The sequence below is a fragment of the Triticum aestivum genome, chromosome 4D (assembly GCF_018294505.1).
Source record: "Triticum aestivum cultivar Chinese Spring chromosome 4D, IWGSC CS RefSeq v2.1, whole genome shotgun sequence".
In the NCBI taxonomy this organism is placed as follows: Eukaryota; Viridiplantae; Streptophyta; class Magnoliopsida; order Poales; family Poaceae; genus Triticum; species Triticum aestivum.
The window spans coordinates 25,957,857-25,979,069 of NC_057805.1; the positions used below are offsets into that span (position 1 = coordinate 25,957,857).

The 21,213-nt window shown below is 45.0% G+C and overlaps 1 protein-coding gene across 1 annotated transcript; it reads right to left on the reverse strand.

Annotated features, from left to right (window-relative positions):
• Nucleotides 1-11,887: 11,887 nt before the first annotated feature.
• Nucleotides 11,888-13,060, reverse strand: LOC123099486 (mitogen-activated protein kinase kinase 9). The gene has a single exon (XM_044521635.1). It carries the CDS (start codon nucleotides 12,989-12,991, stop codon nucleotides 11,975-11,977), a length of 1,017 nt encoding a protein of 338 aa, XP_044377570.1. The 5' UTR covers nucleotides 12,992-13,060; the 3' UTR covers nucleotides 11,888-11,974.
• Nucleotides 13,061-21,213: the final 8,153 nt, after the last annotated feature.

Here is a 21,213-nt window from a genome sequence, read left to right on the forward strand (position 1 = left end):
AACTAAAATAAACAAAGTAAAAAGACATATAGTTACATATAAATGGATGCAGTAAAACAGATGCACCGTCCTCACTTCTGTCTTCAAGCCCAGTTGCTGCATAGAATAAACTATGAGAATCAATGTACCGTAAATGAAACAACAAAACTAACATAAACAAAGAATAGACATACTCTTCATTTTTGCTGCATGTGCTCCTGTTATGACCTGAGCCGCTGCATATGCTACATTTTCGTCCAGATTTCTCGTCAAATGCTTTAGGCCTCTTATTTTTTGTCACATCTGGGCCACCCTTACCGCGACCTCTACTGTTCTGCTTAGGTGCGCCCTTCGTCGAAACCTTTACTGGATCACGAACCAGAATATGATCTCGTTTAGGCTCAAATGGATTATTGTTCACGAACCATCACTGACTATCATCTTCATTTCCCTGAATGTCCTTATTCGCTATAATATCATCCAGAGCTGCCGTCAACTTGTCGAATAAGAAAGGATTACTGCATGCGACATGACATGCTTCTGAAGATTTGATGGTCAACTCACTATATCTAGCTCTGTCCTCACCACTCGACCAACCCCACGCAAACAGATCGCTGGTGCGCTTCACGGGCAGTCCAGCTCGTGCTTTTTTTGAGAATCTTCGCAGGACACAACACTTGGGTATCACAGGTAAGTTCAGTGCATTCAAAACATGAAGAATATGCTTGCAAGGAAGCCCTTTGCGAGTCATACTTCGGCAACTACACTTTATAGTTTCTGCCGAGTTACCTGGCGTATAGTCCACATTAAATCTGTGATCCCTGTTATTCTTCCACGCAACCACAAATCTCTGACTATCGGTCCCTGTCAGTCTATCAATTACCTCAAGCTCCTGTACCTTCTTCATATCTTGTTGCAACATATAAAAGTTTGCCTGCGTGAATGCTTTCGCAGCATACGACTCAATGGCCTGACACTCAGTCACTGTTACTGGAAGAGTCTGTGAGGCCGTGTAGTCATCATAAGCTTCATTCTCACGGAGGCGAACAATACAATTCTCGTAGTGTACAATCATGTCAACGATCGTCATACCATAGTCAAGATGAAGGTGCAGGCTGGAGTTCAGACTCTCGCTCCTCTGATTACTGCGCATACCAAGGAAAAACCCACCAGACAAATATGATGCAGCCCAAAGCGTCCTCTTCCTGTACATCCTATGGAGCCATGTTTTCATTCTCTCCGTCTGCCATTTGCGCACAAACGCGGCCCATCTCTCCTCAAAAACCTTATGTGTAGTGGCATAGTACAATAATGCCCTGAACTCCTTCAATGACTTGTGGTTGAGGTGTTTCTGCATATTCTTTTCAATATGCCATGAACATAGACGATGCCACAGATCAGAAAGCACCTTCCTGATAGCCCTTATCATCGCTGCATCTCCATCGGTAATTACAGATTTGGGCCTCTTCTGACAGTTAGCTTTCAAGAACGTGTTAAGCAACCAAACATATGTAGCCTCAGTCTCGTCTGAAACAATGGCGCATGCGAATACCGTAGTGCAACGGTGGTTGTTCAGACCCACAAAAGGGATGAACGGCATTCCATACATGTTCATCTTGTCTGTGCTGTCGAAGACGACAACATCACCATAGTCTAGATAATCCCGGCGTGACTGCGAATCACACCAGAACAGGTTTTGGAGCCTGCCTTCAGCGTCAACTGTGTGCTCAAAGAAGAAGTCTGGATCTCTGTCCTTTCTGGTCAACATGATTCCTATGGCAGTATCAGCATCACCTTGTGCAAGCAATTTCATCTTCTCCCTATAGCACATGTTATACAGCTTTGTCCTCTGAAACGGTGACTTTGCATAGGACCCATACCTGCTAACGACGTTGTCAAAAATGATATGTTTTCTTATCCCAGCTCCAGCCATAGCTAAGATCTCAGCTCTCTCAAATGCTTTGATCTGATTATGAGATCGGAGGAAAGGGACTTCGTCCGGTCGTGCAAGAGTGTGGCTGTGATCATCGAAGAAACTGCTGACATACCAAAGATTAAGCTTTTTATCAAGCTTAACTTTCAAATGGGCTTCGTAGAAGAATCGACTCTCCGGTCTAAGCCTGCGGGTCCGACCTTCCATGGTACAGAACTTGGCCTGTCGTTTTCCTGCGGCGGAACAGAGATACCTCCTCAAGCGCACAGTCCTTGCGCGATCCTTTGAACGTTTTAGCGAGTCCTTCCTGATGCTGAACCCACGTTCTCTCGCGTGCTTGTTGTAGAACATGTACACCTCGTCTAATGACCTGAATGTCTTTACCATCACTGCCCAATGCCTATCAAGTGACTCTTGCTGATATTCATCATAGCACATGTCAAGGTCAAACTGATCATCATCGCTGTGCTCATCGTTCCCGCTAGGACCATCAACACCTCCTTGCAAAATATGACATATAACCTTGCATGTCAATCTGTTCTTGTATTGTTACTAACCATAAATAATGTAAAGAACTTACTTGGCAACTGCTCCCACTACGAGATGCATCGACCTCGCTCTCGGCATTGTCATCATCTATATTATTACGCTCATTGTCACCATTAGCATTTATCTGTGCACATGTAAAGTAAAATAAGTGGCCATACAATTTTAATGTCAATCATTGCCCTACAATTTTTTCAACATACCTGGCTCATACTATCTGCATAAAATTGTTCATCTATATCATATTCCTCATCGTCATCATTGCCATGTAGTTGTACAAATTTAAAAGGACATGTAAGTGTCAAATAACTAGTTTGTATTCAATATGTTTTGGTCAACATTGAAGGCACTTACATTACCACTGTACGATTCATCCTGACTCATATAGTTGTCTCCGGAAGGTTGGTTCGCATTCAATGACGAGGATCCATTATCGCTACCGGAATCATCACTGGCGTATCCGGTTACTTGCTCCATCTATGCACATACAAATAAGGTGTGAGATCAATGCCAACATTCCACAACATCATCGCGAATACAGTAAATTCGTCAATAGTGACATGACTATGTGGCATGCATACAAATTTGAACATACAAAATCATTATGAGGTCATTAAGAGGTCACTACTCTCCTCTCTAATTTAGCTAAGTAGGGAATCATTTTGCATAAAAAATGCAATGGACAAATCAAAAAGAAAAAAAGAGCCAGAGAACCTACTGTGCGCCGTCGAGGGGTCCTCGCCTGGGGTCGACGCCGATGCACTGCTGCCACCCACGTCGTGGAGGGCGTGTACCAGGACAGAACGTTGACGCGGGAGCGCTGGGCGTTTCACCGGCGACACGGCGTGTGCGTGAATACGGACGCCGTCGGTGCTCGCGACTAGACGGGCACGTCGGGGTCGACGTCGTGACAGCGGTGGACCACGGCGGCGTTGATGCCGCTAGGGTTTCCTAGGCGGGGATGGGGTGTCGGTTTCACGCGACACCGATGACACGGCGCGTGGGTGAGTACGGACGGCGCCCGACGTCGTGACGGCGGTGGACCACGGCGCCGTTGATGCCGCTAGGGTTTCGTACGCGGGGATGGGGTGTCGGGGTGGGGCGTCGTTTTTTTTCCTTTCCCGATCGCACTACCGAACTGCACGGTATGCGTACGACGCGGGCGTACGGGCCGGGACGTACACGGACGGCCGGCCCTACGACGGACGGCGGATACACAAATACATAATTTAGTATGGACAATACTATCCCATCAGCATCTATCTCACTGTCTGGTCTTATCTATCAATACAGAGAAGTCTGGTCTTATCTATCAATACAGCCGGGACTTCTCTGTATTGATAGATAAGACCAGACAGTGAGATAGATGCTGATGGGTGCGGGTGTTGTTGGACCATGGGGTCAGCAGATCATATCCGGTTCAGCACAACCTTGAAGAAAGAATGCGGTGCCAACGTCGGCCATCACGCACGACCGCTTAGCACACCATTTTGGCCCGAGATTAGCTTGGTTGTGGAGTAAGGTCATGGTTCTCATCTTCATTGCTTTAGTATATTACGTATTAATCATGTGTGTTCGTTAATTGCACATGCATAGTACATCGACATTCATGTACTGTTCTTGCAACATTCGTTACTAGCAGATTTGCTGCCAATTTGCTATTGCACCCTTGCAAGAAAGGCATTTCTTATACGAGACTTCCCTTTGGAAAGCGAGCAGGGAGGCTACTCCCCAACGAGGGATGAACTCCTGGTGCCCTCGAAAAATAATAATAACTCCATATAGTTATTTCCAATGTTTTTTGTGCACGTGAAGCTTGTAGTGCAAGCTACATTTCGTTCTTACACTACCCACAGTGGGAGTAACATAGATGGTAACATTACATATATCTAGGCAAAATAGATGATGTGGCAAGTAATTACTGAAGAAAAAGAGACATGTGGTAACATAGCTAATTATTCATAGTACGAGTAACATCACACATACCAAGATAAAATGAGCCTACAATCTAATAAATGAAGTGTTGCATGACACCAGACATATGTTACTCCACATTATAGAGGTAGTAACAATGAATAGTAAAATGAGTCTAAGTTACTCCTCATTGTGTTTAGTCCTGAGCTTACGTTCTCCTTGAGCCAATCCAGTACATCGTCGACATCTTCACCTTGAGCCAATTAATCCGCATGCATGGTCGGCATCCACACATCCCATTCTCGCCAGCAGGAGGATATGCGCCCACTGGCATTGGCAACATCAAGCTAATCCTGCTTGATCATCGAACAACCAGTGCTACGAGAGCCGGATACATGTCGGCATGCCTTTTCATCTTGTTTGCTTTAATAGTCTTGTATGATTGCCACACCTTTTGCCATTTGTAATTACAAAGTTTACTGTAGTGTACTTTTTCGTATTAGGGCGCTCTTAATGCATTGCATCTTAAGCTATATAGTATGCATTAAATATGAACTTAGGATTGTAGTATCTTATTTTATTTTTTGGCGATGATTGTATCTTATTGTTTTACATACAAAAGATCTATGAGTTAATTTGTTTTAGGAGAGAGAAAGTACTGTCTTGGTTTGGGTGCTAAAAGCTATATATCTAAATTCAGATATGGTAAGTATTTCTTTCCTAGTTAAATAAAATGTCATACTAGATTTATGATTGTAGTATCTTATTATATTTTTTGGCGATGATTGTATCTTATTTTTTTACATCACAAAGATTTATGATTAATTTGTTTTAGGAGAGAGAAAGTACTGTCTTGGTTAACAAAATAGGCCTTCGCCCCGTTTTATAGAGAAAGCAACGGCCCAAATTCAGATATGGTAAGTCTCTCTTTCCTAGTTAAATAGAGTGCCATACTAGATTTTTTTTTCACATTGTCATGATTAAGATATAGTACAACGTGGAGCGCCGGGAGCCAAACTGGACTGCTACCATTGCGCCTGCCATATCGGCGTTCGGTCCTTCCTCAGCAACGACAACATAAAGCGAACGGGGAGGATGGTGGAGGCGCGGGAGTAGGGGCGACAACCGAGCAGATACGAATTGGGGTATTTTTTTTCAGAATCGGAGTTTGACATGGATAATACATAATATTTATCAGAACACATTAGCAGCACCCGTAGCTCAGCAAAAGTATCATGTGGGAATTTTGAAGGATTTGAATTATACATTATTGAGGAACCCTTTGCAAACCTTCCCTTGAAGTTCCTGCATTAGTTCCAGAAATCAATAAGGAAGAGAATTGCTGCTATGATCATCAAGGCCAAAATGCATAGAGCATTGCAGTATCTCTACGTGAGTTGCGTTAGTAATTGCTGGCGTCAACTCGTTGCATAATCCAGTGCATCATCCAAAAAAGACGCCATGAAAAGAAGGAAACGAAAAGAAAACAATGCCACACTTAGTATTGCAGCACTATTTGACGGCTGCTGGTACGGTAGCTGAATATGCACTCTCTGTCAGAGAAGTTAACTGTCGGTGTCATTACGTACTAGCTTACGTTAAGTCGATTGATCAACGTCTAATAATCCCTTGGGTACTTGCAGCTAGGGATGGCTTTGTCGCTCGCGGTCGGCCGTACTGCATCGTCTACCGCTCGACGGCGACATTGCTGATAGAACCTAGCCAGGAGTACTGAGTACACATGTAGAGATACTGTACAGTGCAGTTACTACTTACTTAGTAGAAGTCACTAGGACTAGTTAGTACTTGCACCGTTGCACGCACACTGTCGCCATCGACGACCCATGTGTAACAATGTAACTAGCCTTGGTTTTGCCTCACAAATCTGAAAGTTTAGTGCCGTACGTTCATCACACAAGCATGGGAAGCAATGGAGAAACTGCTGCATGAGCCTTGGATCGACCGTAATTAGCAAGTGAGATAGCACGCAAGAAAGATTTCAGTTGATACTTGAACGTACTTTCCTCTGCAGGTACAACAAAATCATCATATCATATCATAACATACATGAGATCTCGCAAGATACTTGGCACTCAAGCTCTCGCGCCACCTAAGTTTCATCTCCCTATAGCTATATATAGTACTATAGAGCAGCTTGTCAAAACCTAGGCTGGCTATCTCAAGAAACCGACATGTAGACAGGATGTACCATAGAGAACGTACATACGTAATTACAGCTATCAACTGTGAAACGATGCACACAATGTAGGGATGGAGAGGCTCTCGTGTGATTCGTCTGAGGGTTGGTTAGTTTACTTGTGGACGGTGGTATCTTCCCAGATTCCTAGGATTATTGTAGTATCAGCCGACGATTCTTCTCGGAACGTTCTTGGGTTCAAGGTTCGAAGAAATGCTCCATGGGATATAAAATTTATATTTCTATAAAGAAATAGATTGATTCTCTTATAAAAGATAAGATGCATTATTTAATGAAGAATATGATGCGCATACAATAGGAATCAACTGTTATAATTCTTCAAACCATATGAGGTCAGCCCAATTGGTGCAGATTAGGTCTACCGTGGTTTTTTTTACAGGTATGAATGAATGTTGAGATAGAGATGCTGGACCTAGAGGCGACGAGTTTTATCGCGGGTTTATGTTGTTCATGTTTGTTTTGCTATTTTCAATCTGATGTGCATTATCAATGTCATCAACTATTAAAATTAAGTCGTTCCTCAAAATAATTTCACAATTCTGAAATTTCGATCCAAACTCTCGTATTATCCAAAATTTGAATACAACGACTATGGCTTGAATGATCAAGGGTTTATCATGCAGTGATACCCTAGTGTGTACAATATTACTTACGGGAGTGTCAGGCTTTGTCGAGCAACATTTTAAGTCATTGTTGTGAAGTATAGAACCATGTGGTAATTAACAATAACTGAAAAGATTCTCAACAATGCGGAACAATAAAGAAGAGAACGCCCAATAGCACCCCGTTTCCCTCCTCAGGGGCGACTCGGGGTGGTGACACAAACCCTAGTGCCACAACCCCTTACTTGGGCAACTGCCAATAGTTGTCACTATTGGCCGTTCTCCCGAAAGGGGCACGTGCGGTCATGTGGTGTTGTGTCGTGGAGGAAGATGTTGGATAATGCAGGCACCACGCATACAACACTGCATGAGTGCTCTCACCGGTGACAATGGTGACTAGATATGGTCGGATCTGGTGGCTCGTTGGTAGAGGATGATGAACTTGGGAGTGGTGGTGCATTGGCTTGCCGGCAGAGGAAGTTTAGCATCATGTTTGGTGGCGGAGTTTTGGTTATGTGGTGCTTTGTCTTGTTGGCGTCAAGATCCAGTGTCCAATAGCAACCATGTGCGGTCATAGAGGTACAGAGCTAAACTTTGCGGTGCGTCTGATCGATGCAATGATCGAGCTTGGGCACCATTTTGTGGCCTCCTGGGATATGTTTCTCCACGTGGTGCGGGTGGTTACATCTTGCAGGGTTATGTCTTTGGATGGATGACAATGGCTACTGGTTAACGGTGGGACTTGACTATTTGTGCATATTCAAGGAGAGTCGGTCAAAACCGGCGACGGTTACTCTCAAGGGCATCGTTATACGTCATCTGAGGGGTCGTTTGTGGTGCCACCTCTATCTCCTGTTTGTGCAGTCCATGCTTCGGGTGAAACACTAGACCAATGTCATATGGGGTCAGATGAAGGTGATGCATATGGCATTGTTTCCTGTTGCCCTTCTCGAAGGCCTCAGTATGTTGCATGATCTCAATGGCGAGTTATGTGGTCTACAACTTTAGGGACCTGCGGATGTTCATCATCGTGGATGGGTGATGGCAATGATACTTGCATTGTGGTAACCCGGAGGGGACATATGGTGTCTGCTTTGAAAAATAAATCCCTAATTTATAAATTATGTACAAATGTAAGTCCAAACATTTTATTAAGTAGCTGCGTATAACTTATGTCTTTGGCGGTGTGTTGTAATTTGTTTGATTCAGAAATAAGCAAATATGGACACCAAATCCATTTCATATTTCTAGACCCATCAGATCACTTAAAAGAGCAAAAATGTAAAATAATCGTTGTTTTACAGTTTTGAGTGAAAAACTGACCCGACTACATCCCTCAAAATTGGTTGGCCTGGTTTTTTTTGACGAAAACCTTAAAACGAGCATCCAATACCTCACATGTTCAGGATTTGTGGCAAATTTTCAAGTTCCCTTTAAACAAAAAGACAATTAATTAGCAAGCATAAAAAGAAGTCAACTCTCACAAGAACATTTTGAAGTTGTAAATACAATTGTAGTTGCATAGGAAATAAATTTGAAGCCAACTCACCACATGGATGATTTATTTTTGAACCACCAAATGAAGTATCTTTTCGAGGATGGTAAGTTGTGCTGGAAAGGAGTTTACTTTCTCGTAGCTTTTTTGGAAAGCTTCCCAAAACTCAGAGGTGAAAATCCTCTGAGCATCGTAATTTATTTAATAAGGTCAAGATGCATCTCCCTCTAGACATCTCATCCGTCTGAATCCAAATATACAATGAGACTAAAACAACAACAAAAGTCATTAAACACAATACATATCTTACTTTGTTCACTTTTTTTTGGTCCACCACCAGTTTTATCTTAATGATTGTGAACCGTTACACCATACACTCACCACCAGTGCATTGAGTAAAGGGCAACCACGCTAATGATACACTAACATCACTAATTACACTACTGATGACAAGATTGGTGAATGTACAAAGAGTAACAACACAACACTAGCATTAACTTATTTATACTAACTTCTTTTACTTAGTTTTACATAGTTCTGCCAACAAACAATTTTAAAAATACATTTTCCGATGTACTTATCATAGTTATAACATTACATTTCACGACCTATTTAAATAATTACCTTAAATTTAAACAATATTGAAAAGAGAGTCATAATCTAAATTACAATTCTATTTTTAAATTTAACTAAATCTTTTGCACTAAATCATGTGTTTATGTATGTGTGTTCTTGCCTATTTTGTTGAATCTTAAATATCTATTTTTTGTATCTCGTAAATATCTAGTGCATGATTACCTATCTTAGTTGAGAAAATATTAAAAAAATCTAGAGTATACAATGTGTCTACTAGAGGGTTTTTCTAAGAGGGACGGGAGGGAAGTTTCAGGTCCAACCGCCGCCGGCCGACACCGCACTCCAACCCACCTGCCTTCGGCCAAATTTCAGGCGGACAGGCCTGATTCGGGCAGGAGCGCCCGCCTCTCCTCCTGCGACTATCGCTGGCCGACGCCGCCCTCGAACCCCGTTGCCTCCTCCTTCCCCACGTCGGGCTCCCTCTTCCATCGCTTGTCGCCATGGCCACCAAGGCATGACCGCATCACACCTTACCTCGACGGCCCCGGCCTCCCCGGTGCTCCCGTCGTATGCGCACCGCACCGCACCGCACTCCCTCCCCGACCACCCCATGCCTGCCTGGATTTTGCCGGCCAGACGCGTGAAACGAAGAAAAATATGACCACGGGGAATATTCGGTTTTACCTCCTCGAAATAGGCTTTCTCCCCGCTATATAGATACATAGTAGAAAAAGGGTCTAATGTGAAACTCATTAGTCCCGGTTTGGTATTGAACCGGCACTAATGTGACCATTAATGCCGGTTCCAACGGCCAGGCGGGCGGCGCTCATTAGTACCGATTCGTGGCGAACCTTTAGTACCGGTTCGTGCCATGAACCGGTACTAAAGAGGTGGTGGCCTTTAGTACGGGTTGGTGGCTCCAACCGGTATTAAAGGGGGGGGTCTTTAGTACCGGTTGGAGCCACCAACCCGTACTAAAGGCGGCTCCAACCGGTACTAAAGACCCCCCCATTTAGTACCGGTTGGAGCCACCAACCGGTACTAAAGGTGGTGTGCTGCCATCCGCAGTGCACAATGTTTAGTCCCACCTCGCTAGTTGAGAGGAGCTCGCACCGGTTTATAAGCCCCGCCGCGGCTACCGTGTCGAGCTCCTCTCTAAGCAGGCCTTTGTGGGCCTATTGCAAGTCTTCTGCCCTGTGGGGCCTACTGGGCCGTACGGGCCTGCATCCTGGCCCAACTAGAGATTGGGTTTCTAGTCGTATGCAGGTCGTGCTGGCCCAGTAGGCTGGCTGTTTTTGCTTTATTTCAAAAATAAAAATAAAAAAATCCTTACCAACCGGGACTAAAGGTCCCCCAGACCACGGCGCGCCTCGCGCCACGTGATGGGCCTTTGGTCCCGGTTCGTGTTAAACCGGGACTAAAGGGGGGCCTTTAGTCCCCACTCTTTAGTACCGGTTCCAGAACCGGTACTAAAGGTCCTTACGAACCGGTACTAAAAGTCGTTTTTCTACTAGTGATATTGCAACCACCCGATACATATGAGAATCCATTGCTGGGGCAAACAGCACAAGCACGCCCAAAAGAAAATAGAAAAGAAAGAAAAAGAAAATAATGACAGCAGAGTCGGATCGACGAAAACGATGATGATCCACAACCGCCGCGCCCATTTCCACCGCACTCCTAGCACTTCGGACCACCGCATACCAAGCAACACCTTCAGGAAGGAACGCGGTGATGACGACGCTGCTGCCCGGACAGGTCCTAGGGTTTCCCCCGGTACACTGAGAGGCATGGGTGGGGGATACCCGACGCCCTTCAGGAAGGAAAGATGGCGCCCACGGGCGTCGCCGCGTCGGTGCCGGCCAAGCCGGCAGGGGTTTCTCCCGTCTGCCACACACCCACCACCCTGACCGATCCGCCGCGCTCCACCACACTTGCCGCCCACCAACATGCGCCACCACGGGCTTGGAGCCACCATCGCCGTCTCACCATGGAGCCCGAAGCGGGACCGACGGGTCCGAGAGGAAGCAGCCGGGAACGAGAAGCAGCAGCGTCAGCAGCCACGCGGGAGAGGACAACCTCCACCGCCATCGGCGGTCACCAACTGGACGCAACAAGAGGAGCAAACCAGGCACAAAGGCCCGGCCGAGCTCGATATGGCTCGTGAAGCTTCTGTCACCGTGTTGCAGTGGGCGTGCCGCCGTCTCCGCAACCCCTCGCAGGAGCTGCACCTCCGTCCGCTGGAGCCATCGCAGGTCGAGCCGAGCCAGGCCCGCCCAGACCCAGATGGGGCCCCAAAGGGCCCAGATCTGGGCCGGGAGGGCGCCGCCTCCACACCATCCAGAGCTGCGCCACCGGAACTGCTGCTGCCCGAGGAGCACCGCCGCGCACCCGCGACGGGGAAGGAAGAACACCACCCGCAGCCGCCGTAGGCCCGAAGTCGAACCCCAAGCCGCCACCACGGGATCTGTTTTACAGTAAACATTTACAGGATCTGTTCCGCTGCTGTCCGGATGGTACCGCAAAACCGGTTTAAGGATTTTTCTTATAATACTTTTACGGTACCGTCAAAAAAAGAATTGGCTAGAGATGCTCTTAGAGATTGAGACCCTTCCAAGCTCAAAGTATGGTCCACTATCTGTATGTGCAAATGCCTAGCTTAGGTATTTACGATTCGAGAACGTGACAATTCAACATTTACACGCGCGTGCTTATCCACACCGCTGCTCGATCACTTCGCGTAGCGCCCGTCTCGACGCCGCTACGTCTCTCCCGGCGACGAACGGGTGCACGAGCAGGTCCCCGACGGACGCTCGCTTCCGGTGGTCCTTCAGCAGGCAAGCGGCCACGAAACTACGGAGCTCCGGCGACGCCGCGCCGTCGGGAAGTGCCGGCAGCTCGCCGAAGCAGACGGCGCACATGAGCGCCGCCCAGCTCGGCTTCTGCCCGGCGGGGAGCAGCGGGTACCGCCCCATGAGGAGCTCCAGGACGGTCACCCCCAGCCCCCACACGTCGGCGGCGTAGGGGTCGACGGGGCCCTCCTCGTCGCCGTCGCCCTGCAACGACCGCTCCGTGTCGAAGCGCTCGGGGCTCATGTACGCGGCTGTGCCCTCGTAGGCCGCGCGGTATTTGCCGGCGCGGGAGACGACCTCGGCGATGCCGAAGTCGGCGATCTTGACCTGCCCGGCACTGTTGACCAGAAGGTTGGCAGGCTTGATGTCGCGGTGGACGACGCGGCGGGCGCGGAGGTACGCCAGGCCGGACAGCGCCTGCGCCGCCACCTCCGCCAGCGCCTCCTCCGGGAAGCCTCCCTGGCCGGCGCGGAAGAGCGAGTCGAGGGAACCACAGTCCATCAGCTCGAGGAGTAAGGCGGAGTCGCCGGACGCCGTCGGGAGGACCGAGTGACATCGAACGATGTGCGGCGAGTCGACGCGCCGTACAACTTCTACCTCCTCGTCGACGCCGGGGTGGCCGCGGTGAATGATCTTGAGCGCGTACAGCGCCGACGTGCGGCGGTGCGAGACCTTGTGGACGGTGCCGCCGTTCCCGCGCCCAAGGACGGAGAGCCTGTCGAAGTCGCTCTGGCGGAACTCGCCGTCCGGCCGAGCCGCCGACGTGGACGGCGTCGCCGCGGTGACCGGAGCAGGGGCCGGGCACCGGAAGGCCCACGTGGGGGCGTCGAGCGTGAGGTGAAGCTGCGGTAGTCGTCTTTCTCTGGCAGCCGCCATGATCTTGATCGCCGTGTGTATGTGTGTGTGTGTGTGTTTTGCAAGAACTGTATTCGCAAAAGTATGATGAAATTGATGATCGAGTAATGGATGATGTTTTTTTGTGGAGGTGAGGTTAGCTTGCTTTATACTGGCGATGTGGCGGCGCAAGTTCCCCTGCCTTAAATTTGGCTGACTGTGCTGAGATTTTGATGTGTAACTTCCGAATCTTTTTAAACCTTTCTTTTGAAAACGATGTGAAAATATGCTTAATTATCTTTGTGTGCAAGAATGGATATTCATGATGTTATTGAGTCTGAAATTTAAGGAGAGTTATGCCAAACGTTTCCTTCGAAATACCCCCTAAAACATTGCTAGGCAAAAAATAGACAGTTGGTTTGTTCCGGATGCTTGGGTTGGGTCGCCGTTTTGGGCATGTAATGTTTACACCGGTTTTCCTCCATTACGTTTCCGGACGAGAATCGTTGGTGGCTGGTAAGATACACTTGTAAGCTTAATACCGCTCTATAATAATACACCAATGCTTTAGGAGTTAGGAGTTTGGTGTATGTATTTGGCCTAGGCAGCGGAACTTGATTTGTTTCCCCCCGAGCCGTTAGATCTCCATTCACATGTCTTGAGATCAATCTTCACTTCACTACGCTATACCCTAACTGCAATTGCCGCTACTGCCGCCTCGTCATTCTCCAGCTCCTGCCACCGCCTCCACCTTCTCCTGCTATCAATACATTGTTAGACTAGCAAAGTGTTATTAAAAAAAGTGCTAAAATATATACACTACATCAACATAATGTACATCTATCTACAGTGTCACAAAGTTCCAAACATAATTTAAGTCCACTAATCGAGTTAAGAAAGTCAAATTTCACCATCATAAGTATCTCAAAATTTCCTATGTGAATAGTAAGTAAGCTACTATTCAGAACATGATGTCCTTTCCAATATCACTTAGATCAAATTTGCTAGTGTGTTTGTAGCATGGTAGCTACCGCGAGTCTTGTATTATGTTAGTTTTTAGGGTTTGTATGATGTTATTCAGTTGAACTAGTACACACACATTTTGCTTTGTATGTTTATGTTTGTTTTCCCTTTATTATATGTGTGTGTTCTACTATAATTCAAGTATTATGACTAATTTGTCATGTGTTAAAACTGTTAAACTAGTCTGACTAATTTTTGAAGAAGTGTCAAGTGGGGTTATATAATTCTCCACTATGCTAAGCCTGATCTTGATATTAATCCCAAACACTTGGGGGTTGAAAGGACCGCCGTCGCTAACGAACATTGTTATCTTTAATTTCGGGTGATGTGGATATGTACCTCTTAATTGGTAAGCTTAGTGTGAAAACATATGCCTAATTCAGGAGATATTCTTCTGGTAGCGGAGGAGATATTTACTAGTCCTAAGATGCAGACTGGTTGAGCGCGTGAATGAACACAACACAAACCAAAAGATGCATGATAGATTAGAATAGAATACTTTAAGTCCATAAATCGAGTTACTCCCTTTGATCCATGTTACTAGAGCTGTGACAAGTAAGTTGGATTGGAGGAAGCACAAAATTTCTAAAAGATATACATATATCTACAAATAATGTAATATACATATATCTACAAATAATGTCAAGAAATTCCAAAAATGCTTTAACTACGTAATTTCTTTCAAGTCCATAAATTGATTTAGGAAAGTCAAGTTTCACAATTAGTATCTCATAATTTCTTATGTAAATAGTAAATTAAGCTAGTATTCAGAACATGATGCCCTCTTCTGGTAACATGAAAGTTAAATTTGCTAGTGTGTACGTAGCATGGTAGCTACCACAAGTATAATCTATTTAGTGGACATTGGTTTTGTATGTTTATATTCGTTTCACTTTGTTATATGTGTGTGTTGTACTCTCAAAAATTAGGTTCTCGGTCCGCTTTACCACGTCCACACGAGTAGTTCAAGTGCATGAAAGTACATAAGAGGACTGGTTGGTGGGAGGACAACCCAAACTATAGTTCATGTAAGCTAGAAACCTTTATAATTCTATCATGCGTTCCAACTTTAAAATGAGCCCGACTAATTTATAAACAAGTGTCAAGTGGGGCTAGATAGTTATCCACTCAATAAGCCTCGCATTTGGGGGCTTAAGGACCGCCGTCGCTAACGAACACTGTCATCTTTAATTCCAGGTGACGTGGGTCCAGACCTCTCAACTGGCAAGCTTAGTGGGAAAACATAGCCATAATTCAGAAGATATTCTACCAGGGCAGCGGGAGGAGATATTTACTAGTCCTAAGATGCAGACTGGCTAAGCGAGAGAATGAACACAACACAAATATAAAAAAGATGCATGATAGATAAAACTAGATTGTGAGATGGATGCTGACGGGTGCGGGTGTTGTTGGACCATGCATGGAGTCAGCGGATCATATCTGGTTCTGGTTCAGCACAACCTTGAAGAAAGGATGCGGTGCATGCCAGCGTAGGCCATCACGCACGACCGCTTAGCACACCATGTTGGCCCGAGATCAGCTTGGTTTTGGAGTCAGGTCATGGTTCTCATCTTCATTGCTTTAGTATATTATTTGTTCCTGCGTGTTCGTTAATTGCACGTGTATGTACATCAGCATTCATGCATTGTTCTTGCAACAGATTTGCAGCCAATTGCTGTTGCACTCTTGCAGGGAAGACATTTCTGATACAAGGCTTCCTAAAACTTTGAAACATTTGTTGCAATGTTACCTTCAAATTGTTGACAGGGCAGGCTGCTCTGCTCGCCGAGCAGGTCGTCTGGTGGTCGGCGGCGTAGTGCTGCACAGCATCGAGGCTCCTTGTGGGGGGAGATCGTGTGGTGACTTTCTATTGTGGGGATGGTGAGCTTGTCGGCCCGATCGCCAATAACTGATGAACCCTTTTTCGGCTCAGTATCTCAGAGGTGCTCATCGGGGTAGATGAGCATATGTGCATTCATAAGGGTGAGCGTATGTCGACATCTGGTTGTATTTGATAGACCCACTTGGATCGTGTAGGCTAGATATTCCGGTACACCTACCTTGGGCAGCAGAAGATGAACTCGAGCTGGAGGCCATCGTGGTGCTGGGGCGCACGGCGATGGCGGAGAGTGGACAAGGTGGAGGTGGCGGCGATGTGTAGGCAGTGGCGGCGGCGGAGCTTCCCGTCACTGTCAGCGCTAGACCTAGATCGGGTCGGGGTTTTCGGTGAGGAGACTGGCAACGCGGTGAACCTCGTACTGCGTGCCGCCGGCCCCTACCTCTTTATGTAGCGTTGCGTGACAGGGGCCCGTCAACCATATTGCGGTTGGGCGCCCCCTATCAGGGCGCGGATCAGGGGCCCGGTGGGCCGTTGGGCCCACACGAAAAAGAGATCAACCTAACATTCTCCCCCTTGATCTCAACTTTTACTTTTAACCTTATACTTTCTAGTTTATTTATTTCATCGCATATTGATACATAGAGCATGTTTCATCGTCACGGCTTAATTGCCGTTAGAATCATACAGCTACAACATACGTTATGTTCAGAAACAAATTCTGTTCCTTTTGGGCCTATCCAGGAATCATAAGGCTTTCCCTTAAACCCATGCCGGCTAAGTGTTCCTTGAACACATTGGGTGGTAAGCCTTTCGTTAGCGGATCCGCAAGCATATCTTTTGTCCTTATATGCTCGAGACTTATAGTTTGATCCTGGATTTTATCTTTCACAACATAATACCTTATCTCTATTGTTTTGGCAGCATTACTCGACTTGTTGTTGTGAGCGTAAAATACCGCGGGCTGGTTGTCGCAGTACATCTTTAGTGGTTTGTGAATACAATCTACCACTTTCAAGTCGGGTACAAATTTCTTTAGCCATATCGCCTGCCCCGTGGCTTCGAAGCATGCTATGAATTCTGCATACATCGTGGATGATGCAACTATCGACTGTTTGGAGCTTTTCCATGAAATAGCTCCCCCAGCGAGGGTGAATATGTATCCTGACGTGGATTTTCTATCATCTCTGTACCCCGCAAAATCTGCGTCTGAATACCCTTTTATCTCTAGGGAATCACTTCTCCTGTATATTAGCATGTAGTCCTTCGTGCCTTGCGCATAACGCAATGCTTTCTTTACCATCTTCCAGTGCTCTAGGCCTGGATTCTCTTGATATCTACCGAGTACCCCGGTGATAAAAGCTAAGTCAGGGCGAGTGCACACTTGTGCATACTGTAAGCTGCCAACTGCCGAAGCATATGGTACTGCTTTCATTTGATCGATCTCATACTGGTTCTTGGGACATTGAAATTTCCCAAAACTATCGCCCTTGACTATTGGAGCAGGTGTGGCTTTACTCGCATGCATATTATACTTTTTAAGAACCTTTTCTAAATATGCTTGCTGAGATAGTCCTAAGACTCCATTGTTCCTATCTCGGTGAATTTCTATGCCCAAAACATATGATGCTTCACCAAGATCTGTTATGTCAAAATTTGAGGATAAGTATTTCTTTGTTTCTTGTAGTAGACTAACATCACTACTAGCAAGTAGGATATCATCCACATACAAGATTAGGAAAATATATTTCCCATTTTTAAACATTGCATAAATGCAATTATCCTCAATATTTTCTTTAAATCCAAAACTTTTAATCGTTTGATTAAACTTTAGATACCACTGCCGAGAGGCTTGTCTTAATCCATAAATGGATTTCTTCAGGCGGCATCCCATATTTTCCTTGCCTTCCATGATAAAACCCTTGGGTTGTTTCATGTAGACCTTTTCTTTTAAATCACTATTCAAAAATGCCGTCTTAACATCCATTTGATGTAACTCTAAATCAAAATGGGCAACTAATGCCATTATGATTCTGAAGGAATCCTTACATGAGACTGGAGAAAATGTCTCATTGTAATCTATCCCTTCTCTTTGTGTAAATCCTTTTGCCGCGAGTCGTGCTTTATACTTTTCTATATTCCCTTTAGAGTCATACTTAATTTTGTAGACCCATTTACAGCCTACTGTTTTGGCTCCTTTGGGAATTTCCTCTAAGTCCCAAACATCTTTGGAACTCATCGATTTCATCTCGTCTTCCATTGCCTTCATCCACTTCGATGAATGAGGGCTTCTCATGGCTTCTTCATATGAGGTGGGATCTTTTTCCATATGAACCATTTCTGTGTTATAAACTTTAAAGTCAGTAGAAATAGCTGACTTTCTTGGTCTTGTAGACCTTCTAAGGGCCTCAGTTTCTGGCACATTTTGTGCCTCAACTTCTGGCACTTCTTCTAAATTTTGCTGTTGCACCTCCCTTTCATGCTCAACAACGGGTTCAGTCGGCTCCTGACGGACAGGTTCCAGGTCTTTCCCCATAGCTGTCATGGGTGGAGTTGCAACTGGTAGTGAGAAAAATGGCTCCTGAATCATCGGATTAGGTGCATGCACCCTCTTCTCCTCAAGATCAATTTTCCGAGCTACCAAGCTCCCCCTCATCATTTCGTCCTCTAAGAAGACTGCATGTCTCGTTTCTACAAACTTTGTATATCTGTCAGGGCAGTAGAAACGAAAACCTTTTGATCTGTCTGGATAGCCAATGAAGTGGCAACTTACTGTTTTGGGATCTAACTTTGCAATGTTTGGATTAAACATTTTGGCCTCAGCAGGGCACCCCCACACCCTGAAGTGTTGTAGGGAGGGCATCCTTCCTGTCTATAGCTCGTACGGTGTTTTGGGCACCGACTTGCTTGGTACTCTATTGAGAATGTGAATGGCGGTTTTAAGCGCCTCCATCCATAATCCCAATGGCAAGTTGGAATAACTCATCATGCTGCGCACCATATCCATAAGGGTACGGTTGCGCCTTTCAGCTACTCCATTTTGCTGAGGCTCGCCCGGCATTGAATACTGGGCTACTATGCCAGTCTCCTGCAAGAACTTCGCAAAAGGTCCAGGGACTTGGCCATATGGAGTGTGTCGACCGTAGTACTCTCCCCCATGGTCGAACCTTACTATCTTTATTCTTTTATCGTGCTGATTTTCAACTTCAGCTTTGAATATTTTAAATTTATCCAACGCTTCCGATCTTTCTTTGATTGGATAAATATAACCATAGCGAGAGTAATCATCTGTGAATGTTATGAACGAGTCATATCCATCCACACTTTTCACCGGAAATGGTCCACAAATATCAGTGTGAATGATTTCTAGTGTGCCTGTGCTATGGATTGCACCTTTTCTGATTTGTTTTACGTACTTTCCTTTAATGCAATCTATGCATTGTTCTAAGTCTGAAAATTCTAACAGAGGAAGAATTTCACTTTTGACTAATCTTTCTATTCTCCCCTTCGAAATATGGCCCAAGCGACAGTGCCATAATTTCGATGAGTCAAATGTTCTTTTCCTTTTCTTTTGTTCTTTATTCGACGCAGAAACATGTTCTTTCACATTGCAAACGGAATAAACTTTTTCACGAAGTGATAACAAATAAAGCTCATCATGTAGTAAAGCATCACCCACATAAGCATTATTTAACCAAACGGCACACTTGCCATGTCCAAAATAACACTCATAATTATCTTTGTCCAAGCAAGAAACACTTATTAAGTTTCTATTACATGATGGAACAAATAAAACATCTCTAAGTGGAAGATTGAATCCATCAGCTAACTCCAAGGAGATATCACCGACAGCTTCAACTTCTGCTTCAACTCCGTTCGCCACTTCAATGCGTCTTTCGCTTCTTAGCTTAGTCCGCGTCGAATGGAATCCCTCTTTTTGCCATGATCGACTTTAGCCAAACGGGACAGTCTTTCTTGTAATGCCCGGTCTTCTTACAGTGGAGACAAGTGTCTTTGTCCACTGAGAAAGGTTGTTGCTGACGCTGATGCTGATAGGAAACTTTTCCTTGTGGCTTTGAAGGAGAACTTTTGTTGTTTAGATTGTAATTCTTTCTTTTGTGACCATGCACATAGTTGAGTGTACCACCATGTGAGGCTTTTAGTCTCTCCTCTTCTTGAACACACATTGCTATTGTCTTTTCTACGTCCCATGTTCCAGGTGACATATTATAGTTCACAACAAAAGCCTCAAACTCCTTCGGCAATGAAGCCATGACAAGGTGGACCAGGAGCACTGGTTTTATCTCCAGATCCGCATCCATGGGTTTGAACTTTGCTGCCATATTGCTCATCCTGAGGATGTGCTCTCTTATGCCATGACTGCCACCTGTGTATTTTTTTGTCACCAGTTGCTCTAACACCTGGGTGGCATATATCTTTGAAGAGCCAGTGAACTGGCTCTTTATCTTTGAGAGCAACTCCCCTGCGGAAGTGCACTCTGCAATGGAGCCCACAATGGCGCTCTCAATGGTGTTCTTTATAAAGGCCATGCATTTTTTGCTTGCATTGACCCATTTTTGATTATCTATGAGGTAGGACTGCTCCAAAGGAACATAGTCCCCTTTCTTTTTAGCCCATGCAGCATCATGATCAGTAGCCTCTCTTACTGGCTCTGTGGGTCTGACCGGCTGTGGCTTCTCCACAACCCAGTCAAGATCAGCACAAACAAACGCCAGTTCAACTTTCTTCCTCCACTCAGTGTGGTTGTCACCTCTGAGTGTCGGAACTTCTTTTAGGCAACTCATCAAGTGAAAGCCTCCTGAAATTACAATTTAAGTGACATCAATATAACAATCATATGTATTAATCTAATGTTGGTCAAATTAAACATATAATTGTCTATGCAATTAAATCTATATTACCGTTGGGCAAAAATTAGAAATAAATGCACCTTTAAATTTCAATAATAAAACATGATCATGTTATTAACAACGTTGGTCATAAAAATAACATAATCATATTCATTTTAATAATCACTTTAACATGCTCTTAAAAACTTAATACTATGTAAACTTTTATTTTCTTTGTAAAAAAGCATTAATTATTTACACAGCGGAAAAACATGAATGAAAATTCACGAACTTTTTAAGCTTTACAGAAACTTTTCTTTGATCGAATAAGAAATCATGAACTTTTTTTTAATTTTCTTTATAAAATTCATGAACATTTATTTTCTGAAAATTTTCCATTTGCATTTTCAGAAACTTTTTCTGTCACTTTTCTATTTTCTAGACAAAATTTTCGTTGGAAAAAATTGCATAGGAAAACTATTTAAAATCTGCCCAGAAAATGGACTAGAACTATTAAAAAACGAAAAAAGGAAAACAGCCGGCCTCGGCCCAGC